Raw genomic sequence first — 17,031 nt, forward strand, 5'->3', positions numbered from 1 at the left:
ATCATAGTGTCCCCTTCCTCCTGAGCTGTGGAGTCACAGAACAGCAGAGAACCGAGAGGGAAGGGGTACCTAGTGTTCTCAGAATTCCCAGCCCCAACAACTTCTTCAATTTGCAGAGGAAGAGACTGTAATCTAAATGATAAGTAACTTAATCAAAACTACACAGCTGGTCAGTGTGACCATGAACAGAATCAAGGTCTTTATCCCACTCCAGTGCTCTTTCTATTACATTCCAACACAAGGTTTTATTAGACATGTTGTACATAATCAGGAAGTGTGGAAATGAGTGTGTGTGTGTGTGTGTGTATGTGTGTGCCAGTGTGTCTCTGTATGTTCCATAAAGCTCTTGGAACCTGGTATATATGTTCATTAATGTGTGCATGCATCATTTTATTTTATCCTTTCCATGACCAAATCAGGAACTTTAAAAAAAAAATATATATATATATATAAAATTGCAATTTGAATGTTCAGAGAGGTTAACTGTAACTTGCCAAAGGTAACACAATTAGTAAGTGTAGAGCTAAGATCAGAATCTAGGACCTATGATGCCAAAGCTCCTCTCTGAACCACTGGGCTCTAGGAGAGACAAACTTTTGTCTAAAATGCACACGAGTTAGAAATAATGCCCAGTGTGTAAGTCAAGTCTCCACAAGCACTAACTATGTCATCATAAGCTTGAGCTTGAGAAATACAGTGAGAGTTTTGTTCATTCCCAGTTGTTTTCCTTTAAGTAGTCTCTATGCCTTTCTGAACCTGTTTCTCTCTCAAATTACATATTCCTCACTTTACCAACCCCTCCATCCACCATGGCCTCTTGACCCTCAAATCATCACTGGACTCCATGCTGGGTACACAGGCAGCCGTTGGGAAGTACTTGCTTTAGGAGACACAGGGTGAACTGGTGGGCTAGCAGGACGATTTGTACCTCATCTAGATGCCCCTCTCTTTTATGCTCACGTTTAAAGACCCAACCCTTTGTGGAACTGTTCACTGGAGCTATGCTAGGCTGTATCTCACACATATGCAGTAAACAAATGGGCCATGTGGTAGGCTGTGTGACAGCTCCCAGAGTGCGTACACACAGTAGGTATTCAGTAAGTATTTGCCAAGGGACTGCTTGTCTTATTCCTAGAAGAACAGCTGTTCAGCTGTCTTTAGGTAAATTCTCGTGGATTTTCACTATATTAACACATTCATAAAATCCCAAGGACCAAATCTTCGATTAAAATGACTACTGCCAGCATATGACGTGGTGATGGCTACAGTTCACTGAGATTCTTCAGTTGAGTTGAATTTCTCTACCTGTGGGGAGTGGCCTCTTGACAGGCATATGCTTTGTCCTGAAAATATTTCATGTGACTGCTGGATTTGGTTCCAGCTGCATAGAATGTATAAAGATATTAGATTAAATTAGACCATATAGTCTTCCTCCTTTCCTTCCTTCTTCCCTGGTAGGAATTGTTTCATATTTGTGACCCAGTATAAACCTATGTGTTTTCATAACTCCAGCAAAAGTTACATGAAAAGTACTTAGTCTACTACATTAGATGCACTCTCATATTTTCTATTCCAGTCTCTTTTATTTTATGAAACCTTATTTGTGTTGTGATCCACTAAATGTATTTCATGACCCACTAATGAGTCCCAATCCCATGGTTTGAAAAACACTAATCTAGTCGGTGAACTTTTTAATTTGCTGGGGGAACCAGAAGGATGAAGGGGCAATAGCTATCTAGGTGTCATTAAGATCCTGCATATTCTGGGCAACTTCCTAGGGGGTGTATCAGTAATGACTCTCTGGTTCCATGAAACTGACTTAATTAAAGACACACACACACATGCACACACACACACACACACACACACACACACACACACAGAGGTGGTATTAGGATCCAAGTAATAAATACATTAAATACATATAGTTAGACTTTAGGAAAAACCCTGTCCTAGCATCTCATTGAGTGCTCTCTTTTTTGTCTCTTGTCTCTGCTTCTCTCTTCTATCTAGAAGACTAGCTTAAGATATCCAAGACTAATTGCTCCAAGTCTCATGTTATGGTTTTGTAAACCAATCCCAAAGTCTGGGAAAAGAATTTCTTTGATGCAGCTTGGTTCGTGGGTATAGCCTGATCTATTCAGCTGTTGACAAGAGATAGGATCTCATAGTACAGACATAGGTGTCAGGGTCTGCACCTAAAAATCTGTGAACCTGGGGCTAAGGAGCAGTTGACAGAGGCAGGGGGAATATTTATAATTTCGGAGGAAAGCTCCCAACGTGGCCATAAGAGGAGGCATGTTTATTTGAGCTGGATGAGATCCCTGAGTTCTTGTTGCCGTAGCGTTTTCACAGGACGATCACATTTGTCAAACAAATCACAGATGACTGTGTTTGACAGCTCCAATATTGCTTTGAGGATAAATGGTGAAAATAACAGCATAATAATATAAAATGAAGACTTTATTCACTTAATTGCCTAGAGATTAATTAAATGAATGAAATCTGTTTCACCATATTATGGAGCTCTTTTCAACATTTCTCCTAAACATACTGCTGGGGTTATTGTTCCAATTCATGTATTTACTCATCTACTTATCAGATATTTAAGAAATGCAGAGGGAGGCACAGTGCTAGGCACTAGAAGAAAATGTAATTTAATCAGATCTAGAGCCCATCTTTAAAAAGAATGAAATCAAGATGGAGATAAAACTCATGTGCACAAATAACTGAAGGTGGAGTGAGATAGACTATGCTTGAATCCAGGCTCTGTCACTTTCTCACTCTGTGTCAATGGTTACACACCTAGACATTTTAAAGTCTCCATTTTCTCATCTAAAAAGAAAAGATTATAGTAGTAATCTCAAACTTTGTTTAAAGATTGAGATAATATATTTAAATTTATAGTGAAATTCTTGTTATATTAAAGGTGTTCAATAAATATTAGTTGCACTTAAGGTATTTTGAGCAATATTATATTAAGTGTTACGCAGTACAAACATATGCCTCTTTCTTCCAAATATTGTGCACTCGTTTAATCAATTAGCTCTCATAAAAAACAATGACAAGGGTGCCATTATTACCTCCCCATTGTGCCAGTGAAAAAACTGTGAGGCCTAGAGAAGTTAAGCAAATTGCCTAGAATCCCACAGTGAGTAAGTGATGGAGCCAGGACTCTAACCCAAGGTCTGGCTCTGGAATTTATGCTCTGAGCTGCATTGTTGATCTGTGGAAAGGAGCACCTGTTACAGTCTAAGATTGTATCTTAGACTCTAATAAGTGATTCTCAGATCTGACTTCACATTTTTATCACCCGAGAGTATCTAAAAGCTATTAATTCCTGGACTTGACTCCAGGTTAGTGATTCTAAAAGTATGAATTCTGACCACCATTATGTCATCTTATGTATTTCTTTTCTTTGTTTTCTTTTTTTGAGACAGAGTCTCGCTCTGTTGCCCAGGCTGGAGTACAGTGGTGCAATCTCGGCTCATCACAACCTCCGCCTCCTGGGTTCACGAAATTCTCCTGCCTCAACCTCCCGAGTAGCTGGGACTACAGGTGCACGCCACTATGCCCAGCTAAGTTTTGTATTTTTAGTAGAGATGGGGTTTCACCATGTTGGTCGGTCTGGTTTTAAACTCCTGACCTCATGATCTGCCTGCCTTGTTCTCCCAAAGTGCTGGAATTACAGGTGTGAGTCATTGTACCTGGCAATCTATGTATTTCTTAAGAATAAAAATTCTTGGCCAGGTGTAGTGGCCCATACCTGTAATCCCAGCACTTTGGGAGGCCAAGGTGGCCAGATCATGATGTCAGGAGATCGAGACCATCCTGGCCAACATGGTGAAACTCCATCTCTACTAAAATACAAAAAATTAGCCAGGTGTGGTAGCTCACACCTGCAGTCCCAGCTACTCAGGAGGCCAAGGCAGGGGAATCAATTGAACTCAGGAGGCAGAGGTTGAGTTGGGCTGAATTTGCGTGACTGCACTCCAGCCTGGCAACAGAGCAAGTTTCTGTCTTAAAGAAAGAAAAAACAAAAGGAATACAAACTCTTGGATCCCACCCGGACCTCCAGAAGCAGAAACTCTGAGAGTGAGCCCAGCATTGGTGTTCTAACAAGCCCACCAGAAGCTTCTGATGCTAGCTGCTACAATCAGAATCATAATTAGAAGAATATTGCTCCAGACCAATTACATCAGAATTTCTGGAAGTATGGCCTATGTATTGGTATTTAATATTTTTGGAAAGTTCCCCAAGTGATTCTAATATTCAGCCAGGGTCAGGAGCTTCCATGGAAACTAAATATTGAGCTGGCCATAAACAGGAAATATGTAGAGTAAACTAGAACGAGTATTTCAGGTGGAAAGGCAGCTTGAACAAACACATAAAGGGAGAGAAAGTTTGTGATGTGAATTGGGGAAATATATTGAAATACGGCAGGGTGACGTTAGTCAATAGTAATGTATTGTATATTTCTTTTTTAATTGATCTCAATGTGCCTTTATTTTTTTAAATTTTTGCATTTGGTTCAGGGGTACACGTCCAGGGTTGTTATATAGATAAACTCATGTCATGGGGGTTTGATGTACAGATTATTTCATCACTCAGGTACTAAGCCTAGTATCCTATAGTTATTTTTTCTGCTCTTCTTCCTCCCACTCTCCACCCTCTGGTAGGCCCCAGTGTTTGTAGCTCCTTTTTTTGCGTCATTTAGCTCCCACTTAAAAGTGAGAACATGTGGGGTTTGGTTTTCTGTTCTTGCATTAGTTTGCTAAGAAGAATGGCCTGTAGCTCCATCTATGTTCTTGCAAAGAACGTGATCTTGTTATTTTTTATGGCTGCATAGTATACCCTGGTGTATACGTACCATATTTTCTTTCTTTAGTCTTCTATGGATGGACATTTTAGGTTGATTCCATGTCTTTGCTATTGTGAATAGTGCTGCAGTGAACATTCACATACATGTGTCTTTATGATAGATTTATATTCCTTTGAGTATATACCAAATAGTGGGATGACTGGGTCAAAAGTAGTTCTGTTTGTAGCTCTTTGAGGAATCACCACACTACTTTCCACAACAGTTGAACTAATTTACACTCCTACCAACAGTGTATAGGTATTCCCTTTTCACCTCAACTTCACCAGCATTTGTTATTCTTTGATTTTTTAATAATCACCATTCTGACTGGCATGAGATGGTATCTCATTGTGGTTTTGACTTGTGTTTCTCTAATGATCAATGATGTTGAGCTTTTTTTCATATGCTTGTTGGCCGCATATATATCTTCTTTTGTTCAGGTCTTTTGCCCACTTTTTAATGGGTTGTTTGGGTTTTTTTATTCTTGTAAATTTAAGTTCCTTATAGATGCTGGATTTTTGTCAGATGTATAGTTTGAAAATATTTTCTCCCATTCTGTAGGTTGTCTGTTTAGTCTACTGATAGTATTTTTTGCTATGTGGGAGCTCTTTAGTTTAATTTGATTCCATTTGTCATTTTTTGCTTTTGTTGCAATTGCTTTTGGCATCTTCATCATAAAATCTTTTTCAGTTCCTATGTCCAGAATAGTATTTCCTAGGTTGTCTTCCAGGATTTTCGTTAATAGTTTTGGGTTTAACATTTAAGTCTTTAATTCATATTGAATTGATTTTTGTATATGACGTAAGGGGTCCAGTTTCAATCTTCTGCATTTGGCTAGCCAGTTATCCCAGCAACAAAACAGCATGGTACTTGTACAAAAACAGATATGGACCAATGAAACAGAATAGAGAGCATGGAAATGAGGCCACACACCTACAGCTATCTGATCTTCAATAAAGCTGACAAAAACAAGCAATGGGAAAAGGCCTCCCTATTCAATAAATGATATATTGTATATTTCAAAATTATAAAGTATATTTCAAATTTATTTTTTTACCACAAAAAATGATAGATAAATGAGGTGATGGATATGTTAAAAAACTTGATTTCATTAGCCTGCATCATATACAGTATCAGAACTTCACATCATACCCCATAAATGTATACAACTATGATTTGTCATTTAAAATAATATTAATAAAATTATTATTTTTTCATTTAAATGTCTAGCTAATCAGTGTATAAAGCATTCATACTTTGACCTTATCAGTATTTTACTCTCAATATTTCCCTCATGTATACCCCAATAATCAGTATTTTTATTCCTGGGGAAGTTTTTGCCCTGGAAATAATATTCACAAAGAGAGAATAACACACAAGATCTTGGTCCTGACATTCCCTTCCAAGACCAAGAGCTAAGTGTCTTATGAAAAGGCAGATACTAATGTTCCATATTGGATTCTAGGGCCATTGACACAAACTCTAGCTCTGTCTTTGCAAAGGCTTGGTTTCTGGTCTATGGCATGAATGAGGTTGAACAGGATTGTGACGTTTCTAAGGTTCCTCCAGATCTCTTGGGGACTTTTGTGTCTGGGTGAGTAGTTGTGGTTCCCAAGAAGTTCCTGTCTGACCTATTTTATATGGCAGGATTTGTAGACTATGTTTGCACAAAGGTTTAAGTTGCTAAAAATAAGTGTGAAGCCATTTGACCTTTTCTGGCAGTTCTATTAGTAACATCTGTGAGTGTGTGGTTCTAGGAGCTAATTCCATTTCTTCCCTGGAGTTTTGACTCCCTATTTTTTTTTTTTTTTTTTTGTTCCCTGTGTCCTTTCTTGGTCTTTGGTCAGAACTCAGAAGTGCTCCTAATTATGGAGATTTTCAGATGATCCTTGTGCTATTATTGAGCTCATTGTTGTCCAATTAATGACGATACCCCAAGGAAGTTGAACAATCTACAAGGTAAACCTGACCTGGGACACAGGCAGGAAAGTGAGATCTCTTTAGGTCATAAGAGGGTTTGTGTTTGATGCAAACACATGCTTATGAAATTTATGTGACAGAATGAAAGTGTTATAACCATTCATTCAACAAATATTTACTGATGATCTACTATGTGCCAAGTTCTGTAATAGAATCAATTGATACACTATCCAGTAAAAGCCTGTGAGGTCAAGCATTGTGTCTAATAAGGAAGAATAAAGGTAACCGCAACCCAGTGCAAAAATTTCTACACTAGGGAGGAGACCAGATTGTTACAGGAGACTTGTCAAGAGTTGGTTCTGAGGATTTGTGGTATACAATCTGGAGAGGGAGAAGGTACCCAAACTGAACTTCTTAAAGTAGCAGGGACTTCATATCTGGTGCCTTGAATAACACTACCATTGCTAGTTAGTCAACAAATGTAGAAGTATCAGTGGAGGAGTTGAGGGAAGAAGACAGACGAGAAAGTGTATTTGTTTATCCTGTTCTTCAAATAGAAAATAATACTGTCATAGCTAAAATGTGAAGACTGCATTCTATGTGTCAGATACTGTTCTGAGGGATTACTACTTAGCTCATTTCAATTCTTCTAACTCTATGAAGTAGGTATTATGATCTTCCATTTTATAGATGTGGAAACTAAAAATCATTATTTGCACATATGTGATGAAGAGTTTACCCAGAGGGCCTGATCCTAGTTCTGTTCTTGAAAAAGACTGGAAAAATCTACTGGAAAACATTAGTTGTTCCCCAGTCATAAATGTTAGTCTTCAGAAAATCACTGTGGTAGAATTCATGATTGAGTAATTTTTAAATGTTCATAGGATTTTCATAGATTCATACCTGATCTTGATATCTTTATTTTGTCTCATAAAATTTTGTTTTATAGTCATTTAATTAAAAGTAGGATACAACATACTGAAAGGCATTATTGATTACTTGTTTACATTAGCAATAATAATATATATGTTTCCATTTATCTTTACCATCTGATGCTTTCTAGAAACTTTCTAGGAGTTTTTTTTCATGCAGTTTTAATAGGATGCTTGAAAATTCATCTTTGCTCTTTTGCAGACCTTAAGCACAGGGAGCTTTATGTGGCCCGTGGCTAGTTCTGCACTGAATACTGCTTGTGGCCTAAATTTGGTCCTAGAAATGTGAAGGAACTTGGATGCTTGAGAGGAAAGAGGTGCCAGGGGCAATTATTAACCTGCTTGGCGTATCTGAGCAGGCATGCCTCTCCTCCCCTCCCTAATACCCGTGGCAATGTCACAGCCCCTCTTACACATGCCTCACCTCATTCTATCATCACAGACCTCAAAAAAGCCAAGCCCAAGCCCCAGGTTTTCTTTTCTTCAACCATGTTTAATCTTTCTTAAGGTTTCTTTGCAAAAATCTTCACTCACTACCCCTCTACCATTCCCACCCATTCCTTCTTACCAATTAAATTCAATATGAGTGACTTCCAGTTCATGTAGTCTAGAAGTAACATTTTCGGCAATATTGAAAATGTATACAGAATGCATTTGTATTTCCTAAATGCTGCTTTAAAGGGACTTACATGTTGGGAAAAGGGAAGCAATGAGGCATGATGGTTATGATCCTTACTCAAGGAGAGATGGGTGGGCACAAATCCTATTCTTCTTTCCAGGTAGGAGAGGCAGCTTACAGGAGAAGTTAAGCTTATGGTACGGGTCAAAGCCACCTGCTTGCTTAGGTCCGAGTTTTGTTGCTTCATGGCTACATGTCTTTGGGCAAGTTGCTTAAGCTCTCAATGACTAATTGTGCCTATTTAAGTAGAGAAAAAATCATTCCTAACTCATAGAGTTGATTTGAGGACCAAATGAAGTCATTTACATTTTAAATATGGCTAACACATAGTGGACTCTCAATATCAATGAATTGTTATTATCATGTGATATTCTCATTTTACTGAAGAGGAGAATTAGATAAGTGATACCTTTCTTAAAAGGTTTTTTTTGAGGATTAATTAAGATAAGGCTTATAAACACCAAACACAACACCTGACACAAGAATGGTCTCAATACCCATTAGCATTTATCATCATTATTGTATACACTTTCCCAAACATTTCTACAAGTTTATCCCTTATGACGTCCACTTTTCCATAAAGAAGAAAACTCTGACTGTTTGCATCATGTATTTCTTTGCTTGGCGTATTCGTGTGTACTTTCCTTGCATTGAGTTTCTAGAAGTGAAGAGTTAGGACTTTAGGGACCTGATTGCTTATACCTGATGAATGTCAGATACTTTCCTGGTGAGTTGATGTGGCTCAAAATAACAATAAGTTCATGGGCTTCTCAGCAGTTTGCACTAGGTGAGGAAGTACAGTTCCTGATTGCTGCCTTGTTACCAGGGGAGGCTCAGAGTACAAGCAGGAATCAAGGGTGTCCAGTTAAGGCACTGATTCTTAACTGGGAGTGATTCTGCCGCCAATCCCCTCCAGGTGATATTTAGCAGAGCTTAGAGACATTTTTGGTTGCCACAACTGTGGGAGTGTTACTGCATCTGGTAGAGGCCAGGGATGCTTTTAAATATTCTGCAATATATGTGGACACCTTCGACAACAAAGAATTACCCAGCCCAAAATGTCAACCGTGCTAGTGTTGAGAAGCTTTAGGCTAGCGCCATCAGCATGGCGGAGGTGGGCAGCGGCTTCTTTCTGTGGGCTGGAGGAGGGCCTCAGGCCACAGCTCAGATTATGCTGAAGAATGTTCTCCTTGTGACCAGATTTGAATGACAGTTCATTCCTAACAGCTTCAGTAAGAGAAATCTTGAGGATGTCATCTTAATTGTGATCACCTAATCACCATAGCCAAGATGTCTCATAACCCTACTGGATCATGTGACATCCCAGGGCTTCAGAGGGATGGGCTGCTGTGATTGATCAGCCTGGACAAAAGCGCATGCTGGGGTCAAGTGGACAGCTACATAAAGGATGATGGGAAGGGGTACTGAGCTGACCCAACCACAGGTGTCTGCTCTAGTGAGCTAAGATCAACTCAAGAGAGTTGATCTTTTTTTTTTTTTTTTGAGACAGAGTTTCACTCTTGCTGCCCAGGCTGGAGTGCAGTGGCACAATCTCGGCTCACCGCAACCTCCGCCTCCTGGGTTCAGGCAATTCTCCTGCCTCAGCCTCCCGAGCAGCTGGGATTACAGGCACGCACCACCATGCCCAGCTAATTTTTGTATTTTTAGTAGAGACGGGGTTTCACCATGTTGACCAGGTTGGTCTCGATCTCTTGACCTCATTATCCACCCACCTTGGCCTCCCAAAGTGCTGGGATTACAGGCGTGAGCCACCGCGCCCAGCCAAGAGAGTTGATCTTAATAACAATGCTAGTGCAGGAGGATTTGTGATCTACATTCTGTGTTTTCTAGAAGTGTAAAGGAGAGAGATCAGTGTGAGCTGGCGTGACCAGGGAAGACTTCCAGGAGGACTTGATTCTTGCTTTCAACCTTGAACGATGTGTGAGATTTTAACTAGATGGAAGGAAGTGAGCCTTTCTGATGAGGGAAGAGTTTCTGCGCGTGTTTTATTGATTTGGTTGCCTTGTTTTAAGTTCCCAAGAGGCAGGAACTTTTCTTTCTTTGTTAATAGAGCATAGTATTTATTGACCACAGTCAGGCTTTGTCAATATGGTGCCAGTTCTCTGAATGCCACTCTGCCAGTGACCATGGGGAGAGAATGGAAAAATAACAACTGAGAAGCTTCTAATCCTGAGAGTACCCGCATGCTATAAAGAAACAGGGGGTTCCTTATAGATTCTGGATATTAGACCTTTGTCAGATGGATAGATTGCAAAACTCTTCTCCTGTTCTGTAGGTTGTCTGTTCACTATGATGATAGTTTCTTTTGCTTTGCAGAAGCTCTTTAGTTTAATTAGGTCCCATTTGCCAATTCTGGCTCTTGTTGCAATTGTTTTTGATGTTTTAGTCATGAAGTCTTTGCCCATGCCTATATCTTGAATGGGATTGCCTAGGTTTTCTTCTATGGTTTTTATGGTTTTAGGTTTTATGTTTAAGTCTTTAATCCATCCTGAGTTAATTTTTGTATAAGGTATAGGGAAAGGGGTCCAGTTTCTGTTTTCTGCATATGGCTAGCCAGTTTTCCCAGCACCATTTATTAAATAGGGAATTCTTTCCCCATTGCTTGTTTTTGTCAGATTTGTCAAAAATCAGATGGTTGTAGACGTGTGGTATTACTTCTGAGGTCTCTGTTCTGTTCCATTAGTCTATATATCTGTTTTGGTACCAGTAGCATGCTTTTTTGGTTACTGTAGCCTTGTAGTATAGTTTGAAGTCAGGTATACTTGTGTAACAAATCTGCACATTTTGCACATGTATTCCAGAACTTAGAGTAAATTAAAAAGAATTACAGTGGTCAAATATGTTTAGGTTAATAAAATGAGACATTTCTCTTCTGAAAAAAATAAACAGGGAGGCTTTGGACCAAAAAAAGTGTCCATGTAATCCCTAGTGGTACCCTCAGTGCTCTGTGTGTCTGGCCTCAGGTGTTTTACATTGAGATGTTGCCATTATCACAGGTAAGTCAGGTTGTTTATTAATTCAGTAGACACTTAAGTATCACTCGATATGTGCTACACACATAGGTCCCAATGGTTCAAAAATAAATAAGACAGGGTCCTACTTTAAAGTTTACATCCAAGTAGAGAAGACACAGAAATGAATTAGCAGTTGCATACATGATGTGACTGTGCCATGCAAAGTAGTGATCCTCAAACTTGGCCACACATGGAAATCGTCTGCGAGCTTTAAAAAGTACTGATGCCTTGGTACCATCTGTAAAAGTTTTTATTTCATTGGTCTGGCAAAGAGGACCCAGGCATCTGTATATTTCAAAGTTACCCCCAGAGCTATAATTAGCAGCCAAGTCTGAGAACCACTGGGATAAGGATGCTTTGAGATCAGGGGAAGGGCTCTGCGGTGATACTAGGGAAGGAAGGGATGCTGGAGGGGCAAGGCCCAGTGAGCTTGAAAAGAGGAATGAGAGTTCGCTAAGGAAGGAGAGGGGCGGGGAGATGAGTGGATAAGGACTTTGAAGCTCTTCCTGCTGGGAAGTCAGGAAGTCTGCCTGACTTTGGCCTAGTCCCTGTGTGGCCTTAGGCAGACATCCATTTCTCTGTACCTCAATTTCTCCTTCAGTTGAATATGACTAATGATGCCTGCTCTCCTTACCTTAGGGGTTTGCTGTTAGGATCAAATGAGGTAAAGAAAAAGGAAACAGTAGAATGTCAATGATCATTGGGAAAAATAATCCATTAAAGTAAAGCCTCATTTTTTCAGCCTCTTTGGGGAAAGAAGTATTTTACATAAATCAACTTGTAGATAACTAAATTTCAAACTTGTAAGAAGTAATAATTTTATTTTAACCAACAAAAATCATTTTAGTTTTTCTAAAACATACCATTTGCAGCCCTAATTTCTTAAACAGGATGCCATCAACCCTATTTCTTTTCTTCTCTGCCTTCAGCCCCTCAACATAGATGTCTGCACTGAACTATGCTGTGTTACAGTAATGCCCCCAGGGCTATTGAAAAGTGTAGGGATTTGTGGTGTGGAAGATTGGGTTTTGAGTTCTTAGGTCTGTTTTTCATAAGTTTTCCATTTCTCTTGCTATCCAAGTATCAGCTGTTGGTTCTCACCATTTTCAATTCTACTTTCCATTTCTAACTTGCTGCTGCTTCCCTGATGAAGACTGGAAAACCAGAATACCAATCTTAGAATGGCATACAAAATCTGAGTCAATAATCTTTAAGTAAGAGCATGTCAGAGAGAGTGGACTGTGTGATCTTTAGTAAATAAGTTTTTAACATGTGTGTCAGCTCCTTTCAGGGGACTTTCTGGGCCTTACTCTGGCCTGGCTCTCTAATTTAGGAGACAGCCGACTGGTCTTTATGTGTGGAAGGTCAGATGCCCACAAGAATTATTTGTAGGGATTCTTGGGATTTCATTGTCTAGCTATTGGCCAGAGACTTTTACGGTTTCCCACCCTGGTCACCAGGATAACTTTGTCCTTGTCAGACCAGATTTTGAATGTCTATTGCCAAACTTTTTGTATTTTCAAGGCAGGAATAAAGAAGGATAGCTAGGATCAGACTTAGGAAGGAAGGGGTACCTTGAAGCAAACAGCCCAAACTGAGGCAACACTGTCTTCCCCATGGAGTAGAATAGGGCAGGTAAAGTGAGAAAGCAGAGGAGGAGGAAGTGGTGGAAGGAGTCAAGACCGTTAAGACAGAAGAGACAGATGGAAGACGTTGGGGAAGAGAACTTCTGGGAAAGTGCAAGGTAGAAAAGGCCAGGAGCAAGGTGTAGACCAGCATGACCAGACACTCTGTATTCTTCTCTATTTTTTTTTGAATCGTTGACTCATTGACCATTCAGTACTCATGTCTTGTGACCCTTACATTTGACAGTCCCTGGGAGCAGCCGCACTGCTGGGGGCCACATTCTGCTGGTTCCCATATTGCAGATGGTCCTCTTTGAGAACGTGGGTTTCTGAGTAGCAGTTGGCCCTGAGTGCATCCCACTTTGCTGTCTGATGTCTGTGTTGTCACTGAGACTCTGTCTCTCCCTTTCTTTCCCAGGTCAGTGGCTGGATTGGATAAAGAGGCGGACCTGGTACACATGGAGGTGCGGACCACGGATGGATGTGAGTTCTGCTAATGCCAGGCTAGGCCCAGGGAGATCTGCCTGCAGGTCTCTCTCCTCCCCCAATTTGCATTTTAATGACTTGGGAAGATGAAAAGCCCTGAGCTCCATTACAGCCATATCCATTCTTATTTCCCAGAGTGGGGGTGAGAAGTCCTGTCCTAAGGGAGACTTTTCATTGAAACAGGACACTTCATTGACTCTCAGGAATGAATTTTCTGGGGATATGAGTTAATGTGATGAATTTTGAGGCTCCCGTTTGTAATTTCTTTGGCATCTTCAGAGTAATTTGAAGAGGAATGTCCATAACTGATCATGGTATTTTATATTCATATGGTGAATTGCAGGGGCTGCATGCTTCAAAGTATCAACCCTTTCTATAGGCAAACTTACCAAAAAATGTAATGGGGCTTATTCATCCATTCAAGCTATTTAGGGATGGCTTGCTATATGTCAGACACAGTTCTAAGCCCTAGAGAGAGAGGTGATGAGCAAGTTCTATATTGTCCCTGCAAACAAGGGACTCCTCTAGCAGTGGAATTGCAAGATTTTAAACACATGACCGGCTATATACCTTGTGCAGCTGTGTCCTTCTTACACAAAATTGGACTGAAAAAGCATCATTTTGTACCAATTTAAGCACTTTATCCTTAGAGTTGTTTATACTTAGAGGATTCTTCTCTATCCAGGAAAAATAAGAGTTTAAACAAACATATATAAAAATATAATTATCATATCTTAGATTGAGAACAGAACCAAATAGTCTAATAGTGATGATGCAGAGGGCAGCAGAACAAGCGCCTGCCTATGAGTTGGGGTCCTGGCTCTGTTATCCTCTGGCCTTGAGACCAGGAAAAACTCCTTAACCTCTCTGGGCTGTAACTTCCTCTGTGACCTGAGAATACTCATCCTTGCCCAGAGCACCACCCAGGGTTACGGATTGATCAAACAGAGGTGAATATTCGAGAAACTACAAAATGTATATAGGTAAGGTGATTCTGTTTTGACCTGGCTATTGGCATTGTGGTATCATTCAGAGTTTGTTAAGGAAAATTGCATGTGCTTTCTGCATGAGAAATCTACTATTGGATACCAACTACAGATGCATGCTGGAAACATGCATTCAGGGGAATATATTTTATTTGATTTGTTTTTATTTTTAAAAGAGAAGGGGCTGGGCATGGTGGCTCCCACCTGTAATCCCAGCACTTTGGGAGACTGAGGCAGGTAGATCACGAGGTCAGGAGTTGAAGATCAGCCTGGCCAACGTGGTGAAACTACGTCTCTACTAAAAATACAAAAGTTAGCTAGGTTTGGTGGTGGGTGCTTGTAATTCCAGCTACGCAGGAGGCTGAAGCAGAGAATTGCTTGAACCCAGGAGGTGGAGGTTGCAGTGAGCCAAGATCACGCCACTGTACCACAGCCTGGGTGACAGAGTGAGACTCAGTCTCAAAACAAACAAACAAACAAACAAACATAGAGTTAGAAAGTAATCAGAATTTGTTACCTTATTTCTGCCAGTTTGTTGAGTCCCCCTTCCTCCCTCCCTCTATCCTTTCCTCCCTCCTTCCTTCCCCTTCCTTCCTTCCTCCGTCCTTCCCTTCCTCCTTCCTTTCCTCTTTTCCTACCTTCTTCCCTTCCTTCCTTCTTTCCCTCCCTCCCTTCCTTCCTTCTTTCCTTCCTCTCTACCTTTTTCTGTCCCTCCTTCCATCCTTTTAATCTCATTTGATCCTTGATAGGTGTAAATCTGTAAGACAGCCAGGGATGACCCGCAATCTTTTAAATTTATTTTTAAACTGAAGAGCTATTGGGAATTTAAGAAGATACTGTCACACAGTTAAATCACTTATCATAAGGATGGTAGAGCCTGGATTCAAACTTATATTATTCAATCCTTACGACTGAGAAAGAAACTGGGAGAAGAATGAGGTATAGTGGTTTCAGGGAGCATAGAAGGACAGGAGGAGGACAGCAAATAGCCAGTCTCATAAAATGACCCACAGGCCAGTTTTCAGGACAGCTCTTGCATGGACTTTGCCTCCTAAGTCAACCTGTTTAGGCCATATTTGTGATCTGTCATGGACATGGTATTTCAGAGTTGGAAGATGCTCTGAGTTCTGACCTGGTGTAGGAATCTTCTGTCTCAAACCTCTGACCATGCGTTCTCAGGCTCCGCAAACTCAGGCTTAAGACACATCATTTTCTGCTACTTGACATCTTTAAAAAAAAAGCGTAGTTTCTTACATTAAGCTAAAATTTATTTTCTGAAAGTTCAAGAATTCTGTTCCAAATTGGGATGAGGCCTATGGTGCAGGACTTCCGTGAAATTTTATGAGATTACAAATGCAAAACACATAGAACAGTTTCTGGCCTATTGCCAGAATTCAATAATTGAATAAAGGCAGGCAGAAATATAACAGGGATAAATGTCATGTGCTGTACTTAGGTTAAAGCATAGAATATATTAGTTCTGTTCCATCTTCTAGGTGTTTTATTTTTTCATTATAAATCCTCCATTGGAATTCCAGGATTTTTAAAATCAATTTTTAATAGTTTAAAGAATACTCTTTCAATCTAGTAAATTGCCCCTAACTCAGCTTTATTTAGAAAGTGCACATGGCAAAACTGCCTTAATCTGGGCATGATTTATTTATATATGCTAACAAAGTGCATAATGCCTTTCCTTTGCGGTACACAGTGAGTGCTGCCTCACACTCGTGCATTCACACACCCACCACCGCCCCCCACACACAATCTCTGTCATCATTTGAGCATCATCAAAAGTACAAAGATGTTTTATTTACCTTTTTCCTGACATGGTAGTTTAACTCAAATTTGCCCAGATTCACATAGCTAACTAGTGATTTTTTTTTTTTTTTTTTTTTTTTTTTTAAAGCTAGAACAAAAACCTCTCAATAGACGAGTGGGAAGGAAACTTCTGATAAAGGACATGTATGAAAGACCTACAATTAACATCATCTTAATGATGAGATACTGAGTGCTTTCTCCCTGAAGTGCAGTAAAATGACAGGAATGTTTACTCTTAACACTTGCATTCAACATTATAGTGAAAGTCCTAGGCAGTGCGATAAAGCAAGAAAACTGAAATACAATTCATATAGATTGCAAAGAAGAAAACAAAACTTGCTATTCTCATTGACATGAATGTCTATGTAGAAAATGGCAAGGCATCCATAAGAAAAGCTCCTAGAACTAATACATGAGTTGGGCAAGGTTGCAAGATATAACAAATTCAGTGGAGAAAGGATATTATTTTCAATCAATGGCGCTGGAACAATTGGGCAGTCATCCGGGGAAATTTAACTTCAACCTATGATTTACAACGTGTACAAAATTTAATTCCAAATAGATCATAGATCTAAATGTAAAACATAGAATTATAAGACTTTTAGAAGAAAACATAGAAACTTTTTATGACCTTGGGTTGGACAGAGCTTTTAAAAATGACACTAAGAACAAAATTGATAAAATAAATA

At 39.7% G+C, this 17,031-nt stretch overlaps 1 protein-coding gene across 1 annotated transcript in view; it reads left to right on the forward strand.

The window, feature by feature from the left end:
* The window catches only part of SORCS3 (sortilin related VPS10 domain containing receptor 3), a 605,284-nt gene that overhangs the window by 420,149 nt on the left and 168,104 nt on the right, over positions 1 to 17,031 (forward strand). Inside the window, exon 6 of the mRNA XM_032281554.1 lies at positions 13,471 to 13,535. Within this exon, the coding sequence (XP_032137445.1) occupies positions 13,471 to 13,535 (65 nt within the window). The remainder of the gene's footprint in view (positions 1 to 13,470; positions 13,536 to 17,031) is intronic.

The sequence above is a fragment of the Sapajus apella genome, unplaced genomic scaffold (assembly GCF_009761245.1).
Source record: "Sapajus apella isolate SASKATOON/1434 unplaced genomic scaffold, GSC_monkey_1.0 scaffold13, whole genome shotgun sequence".
Taxonomy (NCBI): domain Eukaryota; kingdom Metazoa; phylum Chordata; class Mammalia; order Primates; family Cebidae; genus Sapajus; species Sapajus apella.